The sequence below is a fragment of the Passer domesticus genome, chromosome 23 (genome assembly GCF_036417665.1).
Source record: "Passer domesticus isolate bPasDom1 chromosome 23, bPasDom1.hap1, whole genome shotgun sequence".
NCBI lineage: Eukaryota > Metazoa > Chordata > Aves > Passeriformes > Passeridae > Passer > Passer domesticus.
Window position 1 is genome coordinate 5,231,018 of NC_087496.1, and position 22,137 is coordinate 5,253,154.

Consider the following 22,137-nt stretch of genomic DNA (forward strand, 5'->3'; position numbering starts at 1 on the left):
CCCAGAACGGGTCAGCAGAGAGATTAACCCTCTGTGCACACCCCACCTGCTCTGCAGGGCCACCAGCCTGGCCCTGTGCTGCCTTCCCACGTGTCCTCCCTGCAGTGCTGAGCTGGGCAGCTCCTTGCAAGGCACAAAGCCTTGAATTTTATCCCCAAATGCCACCAAATGGGTCCATCTTAGCCAGAAATCCCCAATCTGTGGGATTGTCCCTCCCAGGATGGTGCTGGGAGCCCTCCTGGGTGGGACAAAGCCTCCTTCTCAGTGGTGCTGCTCCATGACTCCTCTTCCAGCTCTTAACTACCACAATTAAGCACTTCCAAATCCCTTGATTCAGACTCATCACACCAATTTACCCACCCAAGCATCAGTGTGGCTGCAGCAAACCCAAATTCCCAGCGTGGATGGCAGGAACCAGTCCCCCCAGGCTCGGGAGGACATCGTGATTCAGCTGTGACACAACTGCCTTCAGCCAGGGGGGAGGAATATTCCACTAAACCTAATTTTAACTTCAAGAGCCTAATCTCCTTCCCTCAGAGCTCCGGGCAGGGACATCAGCACCTCCAGCAGCTCCTTCAGAACGTGCAAATTAAACTCCTGCTCTCTTTCTGTCCTTAAAAGAGCCTCTGCTTTTCCTGCTCTGCTTTTCCTGCTCTGCTTTTCCTCGTGGATACAGGGGGGGCTGAAGAGGCCAGCTCCCTCTGAACCCCCTTTTCCTCCTTTTCCTCCTCTGTCCCATCAGGTTCCAGCACTCTGCTGGTGTCCTCTAAACCTCTCTAGTGGGGTGAGAGGCAGTGGGTGACCCCAAAGATGCAGGGGGGTCTCCAGAGCTCCTCCAGAGCAATCCATGCCCACCCAGCTCCCTCCTGTGCACCGGGACTGAGGCAGGCTCTCCTCTCGCTGTCAGGCTGGGAGGAAAGGATTGATTTTCCTTTCTGTCACGGGTTAATCTTGTTATTAACAGGGAGGGAAAGGTGGTGGGGAGGCCTGGGGCTGACTCTGGGCCCTGACTGGCCTCTGGGGTGACCTAAGGCTCAAGGATCTGGCTTGGATCTGAGCCCAGCACAGCCACCCTCACAGACCGAGTCCCTCTGGGTGTTGAGGGAAGGGCCAAATCCTTTCCAGTCCCTGGGAATTGCCAAATCCTTTCCAGTTCCAGGGAAGGGCCAAGTCCTTTCTAGTCCCAGGGAATTGCCAAATCCTTTCCAGTCACAGGGAAGGGCCAAATCCTTTCCAGTCCCAGGGAAGGCCCAAGTCCTTTCCAGTCCCAGGTGCTGCTGCAAATCCAGCCCAAGTGACCCACAGGCCACTGTGGGAATCCGCGAGGAATCCCAAATCCAGCCTCCTCGTCCCAAGGCACAAGGAGCAGTGGGAAGGGCAAGCAGGACAGCTTTGCACTCAGAATCATCAAAGCCCAGCTCCTGGCCCTGCACAGACACCTCAGCAATCCCAGCCCATGCCTGAGAGATTTGTCCAAACCCTCCTGGAGCTCTGGCAGCCTTGGGGCCGTGACCATTCCTAGCGCAGGGCTCACCCTGGGAACAACAGCCCCAAACTGGGAGATTTCCCACCCATTTCACGGGCAGGGAGCCCTTGGAGCACAGCTTCCCCTGGCCTGAATCCAAGCAGGATGAATCCCTGCTGAATTCCCCACCTCTGCTCTGAGTGCTGAGCAGCAGCCCCTCTGCAGCAGTCGCCTCTCAGAGCGAGTCATCACTCACAAACATTGCCTAATTCTTCTTCCCTCCCGGATTTCTCAACCAGAGATTAGTGACAGATTAACTTTAATTTTAACAGCCCTCGCTGTTCTCCAATTTGTCCCTCCCCTGCTGGCATGTGCTGAGACTAATTGCCACTTCTCCTGACAGTGCTGTGGGTTTGACCTTGCTTTTAAAGGCACCAAGGCCACCAATGCCACGTGCTGGGGCACTTCCCCCCATCGTGGCTGGCCCCAGCTCACCCCTGTGCCCCTCACGGGCTGACAAAGCTCCTCCTGCTGCTGTTTCTGCAGTGGCAGGGCCCCTCACGTCCCTCTTCTGCAAGATGGATGTCAAGGTGATTTTAATCATCTCTATCTACATATAAAGGGCCTCTGGAAAATAGAAAACATATCCATCTGCTAAGTTTTTTAGAAAACAATCCGATGCTCCACATGGACAGGGATGAGACCATCCTATTGTTTGGGCTCTGGACAAGGACTTGAGGGCTTTTAGGACTCAGGGTTTTTAAGCAGTGGATGTGATTGGTCTTTATAAATACTGCAGGTGGAGGAGGTCTGTAGCAAAGAGGTAGAACAGCTTTTTGAAGCTGAAATGATGGCGTTGGCACAAAAATAAATACACACAAACCAGCCAGAAATAAACAGGCTGACAGAGCAGGGGAGAGGTTCCTAATGATCAGAGAAGCTGGAGTGATACCTGTCCCAGAAGAGCAACAAGGGCAGCACAACCTGCTGGGTGCAAGCTGCAGCTCAGCACCTTTGAGAGAGGGATGATGTGACCTGGTGACAGCCCAGGGCCTGGGTGGAGAAAGTTTCCTCCATGTCCTCAGGGATGTGTGACCCCCCCCCAGCATCATCTCTGCACCTCCCAGCATCTCCCTGTGCCCCGAGGAGATCCAGCCCTGCCTCAAACACCCACAGGCATCTCGAGGCAAACACAAACTGTGAAACTCGGAGTGTGAAGCAGCCCCGAAAGTCTCGAGCCTGGAAGGAGCAGGGAAGTGTCACTTCTCGTGCCACTGCTCCCTCCCCACAGGCAGCCGAGGTGCCTCAATTTAGCTGCTCTGGAAAAGGTGTTATTTGGGTTGGTGGCACAGAAAGATTTCTCATCTCTGTAGAAAATCCCCACATGGAGCATTCCTGGCTCGCTCCTTCCACCCTGTGTGCAGAGGCTTTGAGGCTCCTCATGGTGTGAGGTGATGAAATACCTCTCAAAGCAGTGATTTTAATGAAATCTTCTGCTTATTTTTCTGTAGGCACAGAGATGACACGGCAAGACTTCTCCATGAGCTTTGGAAGTATTTACCATCCCCACTCCCAGCTTCAAATTAAGGCAAAGCCAGCCCTGAATCCAGATTTTGGAGCAGCAGACAGCAACAGGAACCTCGTGGGCTCTGATTACAAGTGGTGTCCTACAGCTTGCAGCCATCATCTACCCGCTCCGTGTCCCCAGGAAAAGGGAGGAGTGCACAACGCAATCAAGGAGCCCCAAGGAGAGGGAACCTGGCAGTGACTGGGGAGGGGGAAAAGGGAATCAAACAAGCACATGAAGGAAATCCCTCTGAGGACACTGCCACGGGGCTGGATTCCTGAGTGACACCACAGCAAGGAGGCAAAAGCTCCTGCACTGAAATTAGCACTGAAAGCATCACCTGTTAAACCAAAGAACCATGAGACACACACACCCTTCACCCCTGAGGCCACCAGCATCACCCAGATGTCCCCTCCTCCCCAAATGTCCCCTCTGGACCACATGATTGACACTTGGCATGGCCCAGGCAGGGCTGCAGGGGCACACACAGACTTTGTCAGGTCCTGGGGGCAGAAGCCATGGAGCTCTTGGCAGAACCTGTCCCTGGGCTGCTCCTGGGGGCAGCAGCTGAAGAGGAACCAGTCCCACCGAGGCTGATTAGCTGCTGCTCAATTAAAAAGGTTTGATGTGGCAGGGACTGCGAAGGGTCCCAGAGCTATTGGTGGGGAACTCATCTGTATCTCATCAACATCCCAATTAACAGCCCCAGCCCTGGCACTGCTCTGTCTCAGGACACCAGCAGGGCCTGTGGTAAGTGGGGATTGATCAGCCTCACTCGGTTTGGGGTCAGGGTCTGCAGCTTCCCCCCTCCCCTCCCTAAATCACCTCCCCCATGAAGTTCCCAAACCTCAGCTTGTGATTTACAGCAAATCATTCTGCTGGAACTCTGAAGTGTTTTTTAGAGGGGCAAAGAAAGGGGGGAAAAAAATAAAAAGATGGCATTTACCAAACCCAGCCCTTGTCAGATCTATAGATCACCAGCACATTAATGAGCCTGTGCTTTATCGAGCATCCTGTGAGCAGAGAGAGCAGCTCTCATATGGCTGTGGAAAAAATTCCTCTGGTTAAGCTAAATCAGGAAAAGACGTGTTTGGTGCATTACATAAATGTATTAAAAATTGGATGTCAAAAAGCCCTGCCTCTCCTTGCCCAAAAGCAGCAGCAAGTTAGAGAATCTAAGTGTCTCTAATTTGCTTCCTGGCTGGATCAGCCTCAAAATTTGGTGAACTCTCCATCAAAGCTGATGAGCTGGAAGTCCCTGTGGCTTCACTGGGTGGAAGGAGAGAGAGGAGGAGAGAAAAAGAGGGAAAGAGAGGAATGGGCAGAGCTGAAATGAGCTTGGTTAAAACTAAGCAGGGGATAGAAGTGTTTCAAACAAATCAGTTAATACAACCCCTGGGAGCAAGATTGTCTCCAGGATGTGAATGCCTGTTCTTTACCCTCTCCCTTTAATTAAAACATTTCTAATGATTTATTTAGTCTTTTTCATTAAAAGAAGCCAGGCTGGCAACAAGAAAATAACCATTTATGGCACAGCAGACTGCCTTTGGCTTCTCTTTGCAGGAACGTGGAGGGGAGGCAGGTTGGGCAGAGCCTGAGGGGTCTCACAGCTCTCTGGGGAGGCTCTTCCCAGTTAAACACATCTCAACAAACTCCTTCAGGCTGGGAGGGGCCCTGACCCACCTCTGGGCACTGCTGTGGATGAGAAAAGCTCCCTGAGAAAGGGAGAGAAGGCAGAAAAGCCGAGACAGGAGCAGTTTTATGAAAATCAGCTCTTTCCTGGTGGGTTTGTGACAGGGCAGGGCTTGCAGCCACCCCCAAGGGGCTGCCCTGTCCTTCCAGCACTTTCTCCCCGTGGCTGGAAGTGCTTCATCCCTGCAGCCTGATGGGGAATTTGGAAAGCTTGATCCCAGTGCAGCTTTCCTGGGCACGTCACAGACACAAAGCTCCTTTTTCACCGAGCTGTTACAACAGGTCAGCAAAGGTTTTCTCCTGTCACACCAGGTTTGTGGGGAAGAGATGAGACTTTAGTCTCAGGGCAGATCAGGCTGCAGTCTCAGCTCCCCACGGAGCTCTGGGAGAAGCTCTGCTCCAAGAGGACCTGGGAGTTTAACGTGCAGCCCCTGCCACATTCAAACACATCAAAACCAGAGCTGTCACAGGGAGCTGTGCAGCACTTCCTTCCTGAATCCAGCTGAATTTGTGCTCTTATTAATGCAGATGGGCTTGGATCTGTCACTTCTGTTCAGAGGGTGATGGGTTTGGGAGAGGATTAAAAGGGCATTGATGCTGTGAGAGATCTCTGTGGGGAAAATGCCATCCTGATCCCCCCTGCTCGCTCAGAGAACGGCAGCATCAAAGCCAAGCTGTCACTTGACAGGTAAGGACTGGCAGGTAACATCCTTGCCAAGGCTGAAATTCACTGCTGCCAGGCCAGGAGAGGGCTCCTGGTGCCAAAATGCTCTGTTGGTGAGGGTAGGGTACAATAGCTTTTGTTCTCTGCCAGCATCTAGAGGTGGCAATCTCTGAGAAAAGGGCAGCAGTAGAGCTGTCAGCAGGGAAACAAGACAGATGAAACCCCTGTTTTTTTATGGGACTTCTATTTTTTTTTTCTCTCCTGAATAAGGTTTGGATTTACTAGCAAATTCCTTGGATTTGTGTCATGTAATCTCATCAGTCTGATATCCTCAACTTCAACTCAAACCAGAAAATATGGCTCGGGCAGAAAGTGTGAGATGAGGAAATACCACTCAAATTAATGATTTTAATGAAATCTGCTCGGTGTTCTGTGGGCAGAGGAAAGCTGTGAAGAACCTACGAGCACCGAGACAAAAAGTAAATGAGTGTGAGCTGAGCAAACCTGTTAGAGAGGAACCATAAACCGAGAGTGAAATGAGCTTGAACTTCCCCTCACAGGGGGGAGATAGATGATGGGGAGCCCCTCACGTGGGTTTGCCCCATTTGCTTTCTCTCCCAGAAACAGTTTGAAAATATTCATAATACCCATTTTTTCCCCTATTTAATAGAAAATTCTCCCATTTTTTCCCCATCCAAATATGGAAACGCAGCCACAAGCTTAAGAACTAAAGGAGTGTGAGCTTGCAGCTGGCACAGACTCCCTGCCCTGAATTAGCACCTGTGACAGGCCAGAGATTGCCTCTGCCATCACCTGCTCCAGGGCCTGATGGATTAAGACAAATCCAAACCATCCTGAGGCACATCCCTCAGTCAAACACTGAGTTTGCCAGCCAGGGCTCAGCCAGAGCTAAGGTGACACCCCGAGCACCTCATGGTGCAAACAAGGGGGGTCTGTCACTGTCGTGAAAAATCCCTTTGCCAGGATTTCTTCTCCTGGGAAGCTGAGAAGCCTCAGAGAAAAATGAAAACAATAATTATCTGATTCGCTTCTCCTGTGTTTTGCTGCTTTGGAATGTGGTTGGAGATTGTTTACCAACTGGTCAGTGTTTCATTGGTTTCATGTGAATTGTTTTAATGACCAATCCCGGTCAGGCTGTGTTGGACTCTGGAAAGAGTCACAAAATTCATTATTATCTTTTAACCTCCTGTCTATATCCTTTCTCTATTCTTTAGTATAATTTTAGTCTAGCATTCTTTAATATAATATAGTAACACAAAATAATAAATTATCCTTCTAAGAACATGGAGTCAGATTCATTCCTTCCTGCCACGGGGGACCCCAGAAAATACCACAGCTCCTTTTGGTCCCCAGAGCATCCCCCTGAGCCGAGGACACCCCAGCCCTGCCCTGGCTGCTCTCACCTGCCGGAAGCCACCACGAGAGTGCTGCAGGATTTTCAGGGCGTAGTTGGAGCGTTGGCCTTTGCTGTTGAATTCGATGTGGCCGGTGAGACCTTCCAATTCTACCTGTCCAAGAGAGACTCAGTTACAGCGCCCAGCGAGGCTGCCCCTCCCCAGTACAGGCATTTCCCCAGTACTACACAGGCAAAACTGAAAGAAAATCCTTCAGTCCTGATCAGAAACCCAGAAACGAAACAAATTGATGGTCTATTTCCACTAATAACCTGGGGCAAAGGGAATGCTTGTGTCTCCCCAGGTTCAGGACCAAAGTGGATTCCACCAAAGAATGTAAAGCCATTATTTCAAGCACAGAAACACATTAACAACTCTGAACTGGAGAGTTTTAGAGTACAGCACTGTACTTTAAAACTCTACAGTACTGTACTCTAAACTTTTCTCTACTTAGCTTAATATATCTCTGCTTTAAACTATAAATCCACATTCTCGCTTCTAGCAACTAAGTTTGGAAGCCTTCTGCAAGGTCTCAGATCAAATGCTGTGTTTAATTCTAAGCTTTGGCTTACTGGCCCAAAGTTCTGAGAGTTCCCTGTCCAGAGAGAGGAGGGATGGCCCCACACTCCTCACACTCCCAGGAGGAACAGCAATGCAACCCTTTTAGCTCAGTCCTAATTACTTTTGGAGTCTGGCTAGAGGAGAAAAGACAAGGAGATGAGCAGGAAATCAGCAGCACGAGGTACAGGACTCCCAGATTTCCTTGCTTTGGGAAAACCAGCTCCACATCCTCTCACTGCCTCCCTCCATGCCAAGGCTAAGACCACTGGGTCTTTGAGCAGCAGAGGTGAGGGGAGGTGGAGGATTTTGTTGTCCTTGGCTAAAGGTGGGATTTAAAACAATGGGCCAAAGTGGTACAATGCTCAGGTTCAGCTGAGCTTTCCTCTGGGTGGAAAAAAACTCCCATAAATAAAAAACGTCTATAAAATTTCCTTGTCTCATTTACGCCCAAACAGAGTCAGAAACCTGCTCCTGCTGCACGGTCACCTCAGCTCTGAGGAGCCACAAACGCCAACTATTTCAAAAGGATGGGATTTCAGAGTGTTCTCGTGCCAGATTTAGGCTTGTTTTGTTCCAGAAATGACAATTTTGGGTTCAAAGGAGCCCAAACCCTTAGGGGAACTTACATCTTGCCCTTGAGCTCTGAGCAATTGTACTGCGTGATCTCATATCAGCTCAAGTCAGAGCTCAAATCACTTAGAAACATTCATACTTTTAAAAAAACAATTGAATTCCAGCTTTTCTGCAGCAAAGCCTGAGAAAGGGAGAGTTTCATGTCGTTCCAAGGCCGGTGACAACCCAAACCCTCAGATCTCTCTTTTCACTGCCTTCAAAGAGCCCGGGCAGAGCCAGCCCCGCCGCTGGCAGCCAGGAGCAGCCCCCAGCCCCCTCTCACCATTCTCAGGTAGTTCATGAGGCTGGTGCCGTGCTGCCAGATCTGCGCCGAGCCACAGGACAGGGGCTTGACGCCGATCTCCTGGCTGCGGTTCAGCTCCTGCACCGCCGTCACCACCGCGTACACCGCGTCGAACAGCAGCGCCGAGGACAGCTGCGGGGCAAAGGCGGGGGAAAGTCAGCCTGGAGCACAGAAATCCCCCCGTCCTGCTGCACCTCAGAGCTGGAGAGTGCTCTGTGCACGGCCTGGGTCGGCTGGGGTGGCCTCTGTGCGAGCTCCTTTCATCCATCACTGTCGCCTCTCTGTCTATGATTGTCCTCGTTGCTTCCCAGTCCTCTCTGTCTCAGTTTCTGCAGTTTTCCTAATCAAGGGAGGTTTTTCAGCGTTTTGGTGGCTCTGATCAGTCTGCTGGCTAGGGAGAATGCTCCTGAGAGAAGCGGGAATTTCCAGGGGGAATTGCTCCTGAGATCCAACGCCTGCTCCCACAGAAGGAAACTCGACTGTGCTGCTTCAGCCATCGTGGGCAGCCTTCTCTGACCACTTTGACAGGCAGACCCACAAGAAATGATTGCTAGATCTGCAAATCCTGCCTTTCAGATGCCACAGAGATCATCCATCCCTCACTACAACCTCCAGTTCCCTGCTGGAGCAGCAGGGAATGGCCAGAGTGTCAGAGCTCATCCCCTCTCCTGCTCCCCTTGCCTTTGGTTGCCTTTGCCCAGGTTTCTTTGTCCACCAAGCCTCACAACCCCCGTTTCCCACTCATGCACAGCAGTTTCCATGGCTTTGGGCTCGTTAACAATCAGCTATTTTCTCCCTCGTGCTCACTGTTGCAACTGAGATTTCACTTTTAATTACTGTCACCTCCTGACTGCTGGAATTAAGCCGTTGCAGCTCATTACTATCAAGGCTGCATTTTCCTCATGGATACTTCCAAGAGCATCCTCTTCCCATCCCAGCTCCTGGCAGAGGGCTCAGTCTCCAGCCTGGGGCTGCTTCCCCCACCTTACCCTGGCTGTGGCTTCCAGCCCTGCAGTGGCTTCTGCATCCTCTCCTCCTCCCAGAGCCTGACCAGGTTTATTCACTGCTGCCAGTGGCCCTGCAGGGACAATCTTGCCCAGCTCAATGATCCCAACAATCCTTGGGCTTCCACTCTGTTGCTAATTTTGACTTAACCCTGCTTGGTCTTACTTAGACCAGTGGTGAGACCTCACTGACCACCCTGGTGTGGGATTAGACACTTGAAAAGCAGCAGAAAACCCTCAAAACCTACAAGCCATCCTAAATTAAAAGGCAGGATTCCAGCCTGATGCCACCAAAATCCCAAACACCAGTGACCTTTCACTCCTCCAACCTGCTGAGGCTGACCTAAACATTCCCCTCCTGGAGAGCGTTTTCCAGAGATTCTTAAAGAAGCTGATAAATTCTTTTCTCCTTCTTTTATTCCTTTAATACAAATTCTTTTCCTCACAGGGCTTCTCCAGCCTGCCCTGTCCTCAGCCCCTGCTCCATGAAGCTCTTTCCAGGTACTTAATTTTAATTATGAATTTAATCCTGTTCAGGTTACAGGATCTCACACCCAATTTGCAATTCCTTTCCTGAATCAGGAACCATATTAACATCATGTGGACAAATGAAACTTTTAAGAGACCAAACACAACCCCCACAACCCCAAAGTTTCCCCCATTTCCTACCAAATCAGAATATTGGCCCAGCATTTTTAATTTTCTCCTGCTGGGTTTCCATTTCCATTTTCCCTGAGCAGTTAATCCCTTATTAGATGGTGAGCAAGAGGCTTGTAGATCTCAGTGAAGCATTTGACAATATTGATTGGAATGTTTTACCCCTGAACTCTGGAAAATTCATTAGGATTTCTGCCATCATCCTTTATGATTTCAAGCAATTTAAGTGCTGGGGAGGGTGTGGAGATACACAGGATCAAGTTCTTGTGGCATGCAATAGGAATCCCTTCCCTGCAGCCTGACTTTGCACGGAACAGAAGTAAAACACAAAGTTTTGAGGTCGTAACCTTCAGCAGAGGAGTGAAAAGAGACTTTTGGAGTGTCCTCCAGGCAGATCCAGCCAGAGGGATCTGTTCCTGCCCTCCTCTTTCCCCATGTCACCGATAAAAACCTCTCAATACTTTTATATTCTCATTTTAAACCACAGCTTTGTCCTCGTGTCACAAAAAAGCCAATTTGCCTGCTAACAAATTGATTCTCTCCCTGCACCATCTGATTTGTGCAGAGCCCTGTTGGTTTTGTGCCCCTCTGGAATATCAGAGCTCCGTGGAAAATCCATGGAGCTTGGGAGACTTCTCTCAATCCCCAAATTCTGGACAATTCTTGACACTGAAACAGGTTTGGGTTTTGCCGTGTGGGGTTTTTCTTCCCTCCCTAAAACATTATCAGCTGTATCTTTGCCCCCAAACCCAACATGGGGAATTAAAGCCATTAAAACCCTGTGAAATAGACTTTGCAATCTGGATTTTATTCAATGACATAAACACTTAATTACAAACATCTGTTTTAGCCTAAATTCTAATTACCAAATCTAGCCATCTGTAATTTGAATGATTTTCTCTGATTTCCTTTCTTTGCAATGTGATTAATGAGAATGGCATTGGAGCAGGCAGCTCCCTCCTCCTTTGTCAGATGCTTCCTCAGCTCCAACAAGAATGCCCTGGGATTTTTGCAGCTCACAGGAAACCTCCCTCCTGTCACTTCCAGCTGTTGAGCTTCCTTTTCTCTCTTTACAATGAGTTATCCCACAGGATCCTTCCCAGGGATGCTCCCTGCCAGATTTCCAACAGCAGAGGCAGAAAGGTCCTGGATTCACCTCACAGACAAAAGAAACTCTGCTTGGGAATATTTCACCTCTGCTCTGTAACTTCCCTACACTCAAATCCTTTTCCCATCACCTGGCTTGTGCCATCTTGAAGAATTCTAGTCTCTCCAGGCATCCTCCCACCTACAGGTTTTGCTGGATGCTCAATACAACGTGGGCTAAGAACCTAAAATGAGAATTTTCATTTCCCCGTCACACCTGCTGCTGGTTCCTGCTGGTTCCTGTTTGCACTAGGAGGAGGGAATTTGTTTTTAATGCTTCTCAACAGCCCCTGCAATCCAAAAAGGAATCTTCCTGCTGGAAATCCCGTGGAGACTGAGCAGGACAAGCTGATTGCAGCTGCCTCTGGCTGGGAGGGAGAGCAGGATGGTCCCAGGCACAGGAGCTCAAGTCAAGCCAAAGGATGTGGACACAAAGGGCAAAAAAATCTCCTTATTTTGCCTCTTAAAGCTCCCTTTGTGGTGACAATAAGGAGGTTTTCAGCAGCTCAGCTCCTCAAGGGGCTCTGGGTTCATTAAAATCCATGCAAAGGGTTCAGCTGATGATATTTTCCTCTCTCTCTCTCTCCTCTCGCAGCTGCAGCTCTGATGTGGCAAATCTGCTTTGCAAACTCTCCCAGTTGTGGAGAATCCCTGGGGAATAATCCAGTGCTGATGTGCACACTCCTCACGCTCCTCAGGGAGCTGCTGCAGCACAGAGCACAGCTCAGCCCCTCGGCATCTGCCCGACCCAGCCCCTCCTGTGCCATCTGCAGCCACAATCCCCCTCCACGAGCCACTCTCCTGCAGTTTAAACACTCAGGGATAAACTTCACGAGGGAAAAAATGAATCAGAGCTGCATCATCCCCTGCACCCACAGAGAAACACAATCCAAATCAAAATTAGGCTGGAATTTAAAGCTGGGCTCCCAGTCCAGCACAGCTCTGCACCCCAAGGTCCTTCGGGCAGCTCTGACTTTCAGGGTCACTTTGCCATTTTCCACATCCTCTGTAAATCACAGATTGACAGCTCAAGTCCTCTCCTACCTACTTAATAAAAATGCTCTGCTCTGGCTCTTCCTTCCCATTCCTGGACCAGCATCTCCTCATAAAATCCAATCCGAGGTACAACAGCAGCCTGGGGATATCCCTGAGCCCTTCAGCACAAGATTAAATAGGATTAAATAATTAAATGGTTTAATAATTTAAATAACTTTTGAAAAAATTATTTGAGACCAGAGTTTCTACCCCTGAGTTGCTCAGGACCATCCTGAAGCTCTTCCCACAAGGTTTTTCCGTGGTCTGTCAGAATTCCCAGCTCAGGGAGGTTCTGGGGGATGGGAATGGGCTTTACTTACTGCAGGCCCAGTAAAAGGAGCGTGGTCACAGTTCTCCTGCCAGGACTGGTTGAGGCTCTGGACGAACTCTTGGAAGAAGGCATGGGACTGGTTGAAAATGGAGAACCCCAGGATGTTGACTCGGTCGTCCAGCAGGCTGTCCAGGCGCTGGAGGGAAAATTCCTACAGCAGCCCAAAGCAGAAAATGGGGTTAGAGGGGAAAACAGGCACTGAAAGCTTCACAGCCACTCAGTGCTCTTGAAGGGAGTGGGAGCTGTGAGATCCTGAAACCCACCCAGCTGCTGGAAGGGAGAGCCTGGGTTTCACCAGGATTTGACTCAGGGCGCTGCTCACCTCAGGCTTTTAATGAAGATATCAGCCAAGTCCAGTGCTTTATTGACCAAATTCCACCAAAAAAACCCCCAAACCCTCCAAAGAGGGCGTCACCCACCTGCTGAGTGAAGCTGCTCAATCACCACATCCAATTTGGTGACACCAAGTTTCAACTGTTCAATTAAATCAGTTCTCTCCCCGCAGGAGGAGGAACCAAATTCTACCCAACCCTAAAATCCCCCAACCCTGCACTGCTCCTTTCTGCTGCCAGGTTCCAGGAGACACCACCCTAATACCCTGGGGAGGGTTGGAGGGCGCCTTGACTGTGAGTTTTGGAGCTGGGAGCCTCCTCTTGCATTTCTGCAAGTGCTCAGAAGCATAAAAACAACTACATTAAATAAATTAAAACAGAGGGCTTGGTTTTGCTCCTCACATCCACGGAAGCAGCTACACAATAAAGTCTGGGGAAAAGTCCAGCCCTCCTTGTCCTGTTAGCAGGGAATAATGGCACTTTCCTCACTAATTTCTCTCCTGCTAATTGCTGAAGTGGAGTGAGAAGGTGGGAGTGACACTTCCAGCCACTGCTGGATGCTGGATCCAGCTGTCCCTGGGCTCCCTGGGGGATGAAATTCCAGCAAGTTGAGCCATTTTTTATCTTTGCTGTGCACTCAGGAGCAATTCCTGTCAATCTCCCAAACATGGGACTTACAAGACTATTCCAGCCCGGCCAAGACCCAGGGGAATGCCATCAAAGGCAGGATGGAGCACATTTTGGACACATTAACGCTGGGTAATGTGAAATTACCTGTGAACTATTGATTCATCTCAATGATATTATCCCTGTGCCTTGCTGACAGGTGATCCATTCACCCAGGGCATCCTGTCAGCCCCAGCAAGCAGGGCAGATGGCTGATGAGGAGCTGGGTTTGAGGAGAGGCTGGCTGCAGGCAGAGCAGCAGGAGGGATCCTAAACCCCTGTAAAATCCCCTCTCCCCGCAGCCAGAGCCTCCAGGCAAATCGTGCAGGGCACCGGGCAAACAGCTGCCCCACTGCCCTCTTGGCTTGGGGATATCCAGGAGGAAAATGAGATGTTTTGTCACAAAATCCCAGGTTTCATCTTGTGCCAGCCCGCCCCAGCCTCAGGGCAGCTGAAATTAGTGTGTTTATTTATTTATTGTGCCTTTTGTCCCCTGAAAACACTTCCAAGCTTTTGAAGTGGAAGGTTTTGTATGCTCTGATCTTTAAATGAGCAATTAATGGGCGAGGGGGTGAAGTGGTCTCAGTTCACGTGGGGAAACTGAGGCAGGGGTGAGATTCACCCCAGCCAGGCACAGCCACAGGGCTGGACCCACAGGTCCTGCTGCCCTGAGTGGCTGAGTGCCATGGTCAGAACCAGCCCCTGAAGGAATCTTCTCCCACTTTCCCTGGGTAAATTCCCTGCACTGAGGCAGCTGCCAGGACTGTGTGCCTGCAAACAACCACAGCCAGACCCCCCAGAGCCCATAATCTGCTCTGGTTCAAACACTGCCAGCAGCTTTGCCCTGCTCCCATCACCACTGGCTGCTTCGTGCAAGCTTTGGTCTTTTCCCACAGCCAACCCTCTCCAAATCCCTCTTTTTCCAGCTGCAGAAAACCCCATTCCTGTGGCTGCCACGTCCATAAAGCATCACTGTGACACACAGGGGTGGCATGGCCTGGACCTGGCCCCTTCCACCCTGCTCCCTGTCCCTTCCCTGTGCTCCAGCTCCAATTTTTGGCCATTAAATGCCTTTCCATCAGAGGAGCAAGAGCCGGGTCAGGAGGAAATGAGCCGTGAGCAGCCCATGCAATGAGATGGAGATAAACCACCCCAGGGGGACACACTTCATTTGCAGTGGGATAAGAGAGATTTGGTAAGGTCAGGCTTTGCTGCAGAGGGCAAAGGGGTGAGAGCATCCCCACACTCCCAGAGCTGCCAGCTCAGCTTCTGTCCCTATTTGTTTGGGCTTTTTTATTTTCCCCCTTTTTACACTCATTCACCATGCTTGACATTTCCAAATGCACGTTTTGCAAACAAAACCTCGTTTGCTATTCCAGACCTGCAGCTCTCAGCTGATTTCCCACCTGTCCTGCCCTCCTCCCACGCTGCAAGAGGCAAACACAGGCAGGACAGGGGGTGGGACACCCCTGATCTCAGGGGTATTTTCAGCTGGAGAGCAAGGATTTCTCTCTGAGACATAGTGAGGGATATTCCTACACAAAACACTTTCCCAGCTGCCTTTCTCTCCTCCTGGAGCTATTCTCCCTCATCCTCGGTGCTAGCTGGAGCTTCTACAGAAGATTCTCAATGCAATAAGAGCCAAGAGCCATTAGGAAAATAACTTTGACATCCTGTTTAGGAGGGGACTCCAAGCCTCCTCCACCTGTGCAAACACAGCTTTATAACCACAGGCTTTCAGAAAATGCCATCAAAATGATGGGTGCAAACAGCAGCTCCCTCATTTCCGCCCATCCTGGTTTTTTTATCCCTCTCCCTACATTGGAGGAATTGCAGTAATTGCCCAAAACTTGGCCCTCAATCTCAGTCCAACGTGAGGCACAGAGAAGACCACCAGGAATCAGGCCAAGGTGAATCTCAGAGACACAAATCCTGCCTGCCTCAATTCCTCCCCCTCTTTCCACTCTGTTTTTTAAAACACCCACCACATGTCAATATTCTGTTTCAAGAGAACTCGGTAAAAAATTAGACCCAGAGGATCTGCAGCCAAAATTAATGAACTTTTTTACAGAAAGAAAAATCCCCAGGCCTTGCTCCGATCACAGCAAATTCAGCAGCAGGCACCAGCAGGCAATTACAGTGTAGATTTTCTGACTGCTACTACAGGGCTGCAACCACGAAATGTGTGCTGTTAAATAACAACACTTAGCAATTCCGTGGCATTCTATATTTTCCCGAGTGCTAGGCACACAATTAGCTAATTGAATTCCACGGGGTTCCCTGGGAGACGGCGCTGCAGGAGTTATTAGAGGATGAAGTCACTCCCTGGCTTTCTGCAGCGCTCCACCTGCACTCTTCACTTTCCAGCAGCACACAAACCCCCTGGAATGACCCCAGAATTGAGGGCACCGGAGGAGCTGGCTAATAAAACCCACAGAGGTGAGCTCTGTGATCCTAAAGCCCTGAGATGGGATTTTCCAGCGTGGCTGGGTGTGAGGTGTGAGCAGATCTGCAGGATGCACTCCCCGTTCTTTAGGGACATAAAGCCATCAGGAACAAGTGATGCTCACTGCAAGTGTGGCTCTGCAGGTCTGGATGGAAGATCAGCTGATCCCAGCCAGGATTCTGCACCCACAGGTCCTCTCCCACCTCAGCTGGCTCCATGAGTTTGGGAGGGAATTGTCCCTCCTGCCCTGCCCGTGTCACTGAGTTTGGGAGGGAATTGTCCCTCCTGCCCTGCCCGTGTCACTGAGTTTGGGAGGGAATTGTCCCTCCTGTCCTGCCCATGTCACTGAGTTTGGGAGGGAATTGTCCCTCCTGCCCTGCCCGTGTCACTGAGTTTGGGAGGGAATTGTCCCTCCTGTCCTGCTGTCACCCTGGGACAGCCCAGCAGGGACACCCTGCTCCTCACACACTTTGGGGAATCCCAGCTGCCTTTCCGGGGGGGAAATCCTGCCCTGGAGTTATTTCCTCCAGAGGAGGAAACTGAGGTTCAGAGTTTAAACAGCAAGAGATTCACACCTGGCAGCACAGCTCTTAGAAACACAGGGGTATGGAAGGGTCTGGCTTGGAAGGGACATCAAGCAGCATCCCATTCCACCCTGACACCTTCCCAGGCTGCTCCAAACCCCGTCCAGCCTGGCCTTGGGCACTTCCAGAGATCCAGGGGCAGCCACAGCTGCTCTGGGCACCCTGTGCCAGGGCCTGCCCACCCTCACAGGGAGAATTTCATCCCAATTTCCCATCTAAATCTGCCTTCCTTTAGCTTAGAACCATTTCCCCTTTCCCTATCACCCCATGCCCATGTAAAAATCCCTCTCCAGCCCTCCTCTAGATCACATTCAGGCACTGGAAGGTGCTGTAAATCTCTCCAAAGACTCTCTCCTCCAGGCTGAGCAGCCCGAAAGAGATGTGGGTTAAAAACCTGCCTTACAAGACAAAACACCAAGGCCAGCATTCATCTATCAGCACCTCACTAATGAGGCTCATCCCAAACCTGCAGCTAAGCAATCAGCTCCTAGGCTAAAGGAAATCCCAGAAATTATGGCCAGTTCTTCCCTCACCACTGGCTCCACTGCTTCCCAAGAAGAGTGGCTGGAGATTTCAGCATGGAAAGGGAATTTCCAGCAGGAAATTATCCCTGTCACAGCAGCTGCCTGGCAAAAAAAAAAGTATTTTAAAGCATGGGATCCCCATGCTGGGATGTCCCTCCTGAGTGTGGCACCTGGAATTTTTCCCCCTGCAGCAGCCTCTGTGCTGCTGAGCACTGCAGCAGCTCCTGAGCTCCTTCCAGCATTGATTTTGCTGCTGATCCTGTTCTGCAGCCCGTGTGTGTGTGCAGGACCTCGATCCTTATCTCATTTTTAATAACCCAGAGTGCCTGGGCAGCAGGGAGACAGTGAGCACAGTCTGGGGACCAGCCTAAAGAGGGGATCTGTGACTGCCAGGGACACCCAGACCCTGTCTGAGCTCACCCCAGGGCTCTGGAAGGAGCAGGCTTTGCTCAATCCAGGCTGCACCAACAGCAAGAAGCTCACTCCATCTCTCCTCTCTCTCTTGCACACACACAGTTTTATCTTCCTCTCCTAATCACTGCAAGGACTTTATTGGATTTTTGGATCTGCTGATTGCCAGCCTCCAAACCAGCCTCCAACAGTGGGCTCAGCAGGAGAAACTCAGTGCTGTAAACTCAGCAGAGACTGCACTGACCTCGCTCCCCTCAGCCCCTCTGGCAGCACCAAAAGCTGATTTACACCTGATTTACTCCAGGCCCAGGACACTCCGTGCTGTTCCTGCTCTTTTCTCGTGTGGGATGGGAAAGGAGAACACTGGGCCAAGGCTTCCATTTCTCTATTAAACCCTCACTCTGGCAAAACCTCCTCATTCTGTTTGGTGCTCAGGAAAGCTCTCCAAACCCAGAGTGCAACGTCCATCCTCAGATTTCTTGGCAGCTTTTGTGCAAGAGCCAAACCTGCAGTGCCAGCTCAGCACAGCTCTGGTGACATCACCTGTGTGTGCCATTATTCAGCATTTTAGGGTTAATTAAGTATCCCAGAGCAGGTTCTTTGGGCAAACAGAACTCCAGGGAGCCTCTGCCCAGGTCATGGAAGGCAGAACTGAAACACTTCACCCAAAAGCAGCTTGAGCCTGCAATGGTCACTTCCTCAACCCCTGGCCCCAGTGACCAATTTTCTCCCCAAAAATCACCAAACCTCCTCAGTCAGAGGTGGAGAAAATTCCTGCCTTGTCCTCTGTGGATCCTGCTGCCCGCAGAGCCGAGCTGCCAATCCTGTAAATCGTTCCAAAGCTCTGCTCAGAACACATTTATTTGTTTACTCAAGTGGACAATATTATGTTAAGTGCTTTCCACGGTTTTCCTGAAAGGCTCAGTTTATTTATAAACTATCAACGGAGTCAATACGTTTCTAATGGGCCACGTGTGAAAATCAATTTCCCTAGGAGGGAAAAAAAGTGGAAAAAAGTCATCACAGCAACAATTTGAGTAGGAAAGTGGATGGGCAGATCTACTCAAGGCAATGCTAGTTGGTCACTCGGGTGGGGAGAGAGAAGCTGTGACCTCAGTGAGCTCAGGGACAATTTGGGGGAATATATTTATATCTGTAATTGGATTTCCCTTCCAAAAAAAACCATTGATGTGCCTTACAGGTCTTGAACCTCCTCATGCAAGGCCAGCTGGTAAATTTTGGAGGCTGTTCTTCAAACAAGAGCACTTTTAGGAAAATACACTGCCCAAACTTCAACTTCTCTGCAGGGAGATTTGGAGACAGACAAATCCACAAAGAGTCAAGTGCTGAATGCTGGGACCCGAAAAAAGACAGCTCTTGGAAAAAAAAAGGGGTGGAAAGTAGGGAAAGAGAGATTTTTCCTCCTTCCCACCTTTTCCTTACAGAGTTTCCAGGGGGCTGGGGTGTAGCTGAATGATTTACCCAAAAATTGGGAATCAAGCACACAAAGTCAGAAAGTAAAGAAGACTGAGGCAGCAAAAGGCAGGGAGGCACAGCCACTGCTCTGTCTGAACCCTCATGCTAACTAGAATGAGGAGAAATTGCCTTGGCAGCCTTGCAAAAACCTGATTTGTTTGCCCTGCTAGCACATGCCACTGAAAATATGATCCATAAATCCCGGCAGTGGTCGGGGCTCTCCAGAACACTTCGCATCAGCTGCTGGGAATCAGGAGGGCTGGCTGGGCTGGGAGGGGAAATCTGTCACAGGGCAACGAGAGACCCTGCCTTCCTCACCTGGGCAAGGGAGAAAATGGGGTTGGATGGGGATTTTTTTGCCAGGGGATGGAGGCCAGGAATGCCCCAAGGGTGCCCCTGGCAGCTCAAAGGCCAAACACCACGGCCTGTGCTGGAGCTCATGGAGAAAAATAAGATTATTTCACCACAAAAAGGCAATTTCACAAAACCTAAGCCCTGGTCAAAGCCTCATCTGTAGCTCCCTGTCCCTCTGCTTGATTTGACATCATCCCTTCCTTCCAAGGGATGTCACCCTGCTGACAGGCTACAGCAGAAATGTGTCACACTCTCTGGGGGATTGGGACACCAATTTCCCCTCCAGCTCCAGTTCCAGGCTGACAATTCAGCTCAAAAACCTCGTCCTGTACGAAGACCTCTTTATAAATCACCAAACAAAGAAGAGAAAGCAGGAAACAAGACAAAAAACCCCAAACCTGAACTGATTTATCTGGTCTGTGGGAGTTGAACACGGCAGCTGCTTTATCAGCAGCAACACCTGCACACAATTGTGTCAGGGAACAAAACTGCACCCAGTGAATTGCCCTGCCTGACTTGAGGCACTGGGAAAGCTCCTTTACACCTTCCCCCTCAGAGTAATAATTTTAATTGTTTCAATTATTCCCATCTAATTGTCAAATATTTTGAAATTTAAGCCCAGCCTGAGGTCCGGATGTTATTAAAAAAAACCAAAAAACCAAAAAAACAAGCCAAACAGAGAGAGAGAAAAAAAAAGACAAAACCCAATAGCTACACAGAATTAACAAGCTAAAAGAATTAATTGTAGCGTGGGGTTTTGGAGGCATCCAACACCCCTCCTACTCTGTGCTGCTGATTTCAGGGATTTCCAGTGCTGGAAGGAACATTTTCTTCAATGCACAGCAGTCTGCTTTCAATGGGCTATTTGTGCAGCATTATTATTATTATTATTATTATTATTATTATTATTATTATTATTATTATTATTATTATTATTATTATTCTGCACATCATTGCCCCCTCACATGGCCGTGAGCTCTGTGGAGACCCAGCCTTGTCAGGGAGAAGAGGAGGGATGATGAACAGCTCTGAGGTCATCCCAGCACTTCTTCAGGGAATTCCATCCCTCCCAAAAGTCCCAGAGCCTGGGAATCATCACCAGGAAGAAAATTGGGTTGGATGGGAATTTTTTTTGCCAGGGGATGGAGGCCAGGAGTGCCCCAAATGAAGGATGTGGGGAAGACAAATGCACCAGACCTGCGAGTTCCATTAGGACTCCTGGAAAATTTGCCAGGCTGCTGCTGCTGCTGACAAAAACAGGTCCCTGGAGCTGGCTGAAGGAGGCTGATAATGAATTTGCACGCAGGAAAGGAGCCTGTGGATGTTTTTACATCGGGCTGCTCGCCTCAGCTCCCATGGAAATGTGTTGGGGGCTGAGGGTTCTGCTCATCTTCTCCAGTGATGTGTTGGGTCCAGAGGGGCTCCAGGCTGGGACAGAGGGGCCATCACCCCCAAAAATCGCCTCCCGTGCCCCAGCACACAGAGAATTCCCTCCTCTCACACCCACAGAGAGCAGAACTGCACCACACCACGAGCTGTCAGCTGGGATGTGCTTATTAAATAAAATTAATGCTAAAAGACAGAAACAGAACTTCCCTCTAGAGCTGCAGGGCAGGTGTTTAATTCAGCATTTTATCCTATTTTCTCCTCTTTTTTCTATTTTGCCGGAGATATTTTTCCATCTCCGAGCAGCTCAGTGCTCTGCAGGCTCTCTATTCCCTTTCCTGATGGGTTCTCTCTCCATTTAAGCCATCTTTTTGCTTGCTCCCCTTGACAGTAGCTCACTCTGATTTTATCTTTTCTATTAGGCAGTGATTGCAGAACCTCAGAGGGGTCATTAGGAGCTTGATAATCCCTCCAGATTTATGAGCCTAAATTGCTCACTCCCATCTCCAATCCCCATTTAAATATTACTAATTTCCTTAAACATCTCTTCCATCTGCCCAGGTTTTGTCTGATGTCACCTTCCCATAATGATCCCTGCCAAAAATCCTGTTAGTTCTGCTAAGAGCTGGGCTTTTGGACTGAGTGGTAAAATAACCTGGATAAACAGATTAATACCCTGAGAGAGTGAACGGCAACAAAACTCATTTCTTTCTCACCTGCCATAGCTGCATTCCACGAGATGAATGGGTTAGAAAGGCAAATTTCACCTCCAGCAAATGCTTAATCACACCCGTGCTCAGGACTGGGGTGGGGGTGGAGGTGGGAGCTTCATTTTTAGAGCAGCATCCATGAGATGCTGCTCAGACAACAGAAACAACTCCAAAAAGACTTTTTTTTTTCAGATTCTGCTGGTGATGTGAGGTGGAAATCGCTCAGTGTGTGCCCAGCCCTGCTCTGTGGGACTGGGACTGGGTTGGGGAGGGCAAGTGGGACAGGAAGAGCTGTTGGGAGCACTGGAAATATTTCCTGGGAGTGGGAATGGCTGGGATTGGCACTGTGGGCAGATCTGGGGGGATGGCACTGTCCCTCTGCCAGCACAGTGACACCATGACCTGGGGCACACAGCACAACCTCCCTGTGCCTGTGCTGCCCATTCCAAGGGGATGAACAGCCCCAGTGAAGTTTGTCTGGCTGGACTGACCCCTGGATTGGACACTGAGCAGAAACCCAGCCAGGAGCTTCGTGGCCTTTTCTGCTCCGTGCATTTCTCCCTGTGACACTCCTTCTCCTCATCCCTTCTCCACCCTGTGCCCCAAAACTGCTCCCAAGCCTCCATCTCCCTCCTTCCCCTGCTCCTCTCCTCTCCAGCTCCCTGCCCACACGTTTGGCTCCGTCCCTTCCCGTCTGTCTCCCACCCAAACACAAAGTGTGATTCAGCTCTCGGCTTCCCTGCCAGGAACATTAATAGAAATTAGGGAATGGGAGAATCACTCGGGCTGGGAGGC

General features: G+C 50.1%; 1 protein-coding gene across 1 annotated transcript in view; it reads right to left on the reverse strand.

Annotated features, from left to right (window-relative positions):
* Positions 1-22,137, reverse strand: part of GRIK4 (glutamate ionotropic receptor kainate type subunit 4) — a 190,203-nt gene that overhangs the window by 28,901 nt on the left and 139,165 nt on the right. The window contains exons 8-10 of the mRNA XM_064397624.1: positions 12,443-12,604; positions 8,260-8,412; positions 6,813-6,917 (exon numbers count right to left, since the gene is read on the reverse strand). Coding sequence (XP_064253694.1) covers positions 6,813-6,917; positions 8,260-8,412; positions 12,443-12,604 — 420 coding nt within the window. The remainder of the gene's footprint in view (positions 1-6,812; positions 6,918-8,259; positions 8,413-12,442; positions 12,605-22,137) is intronic.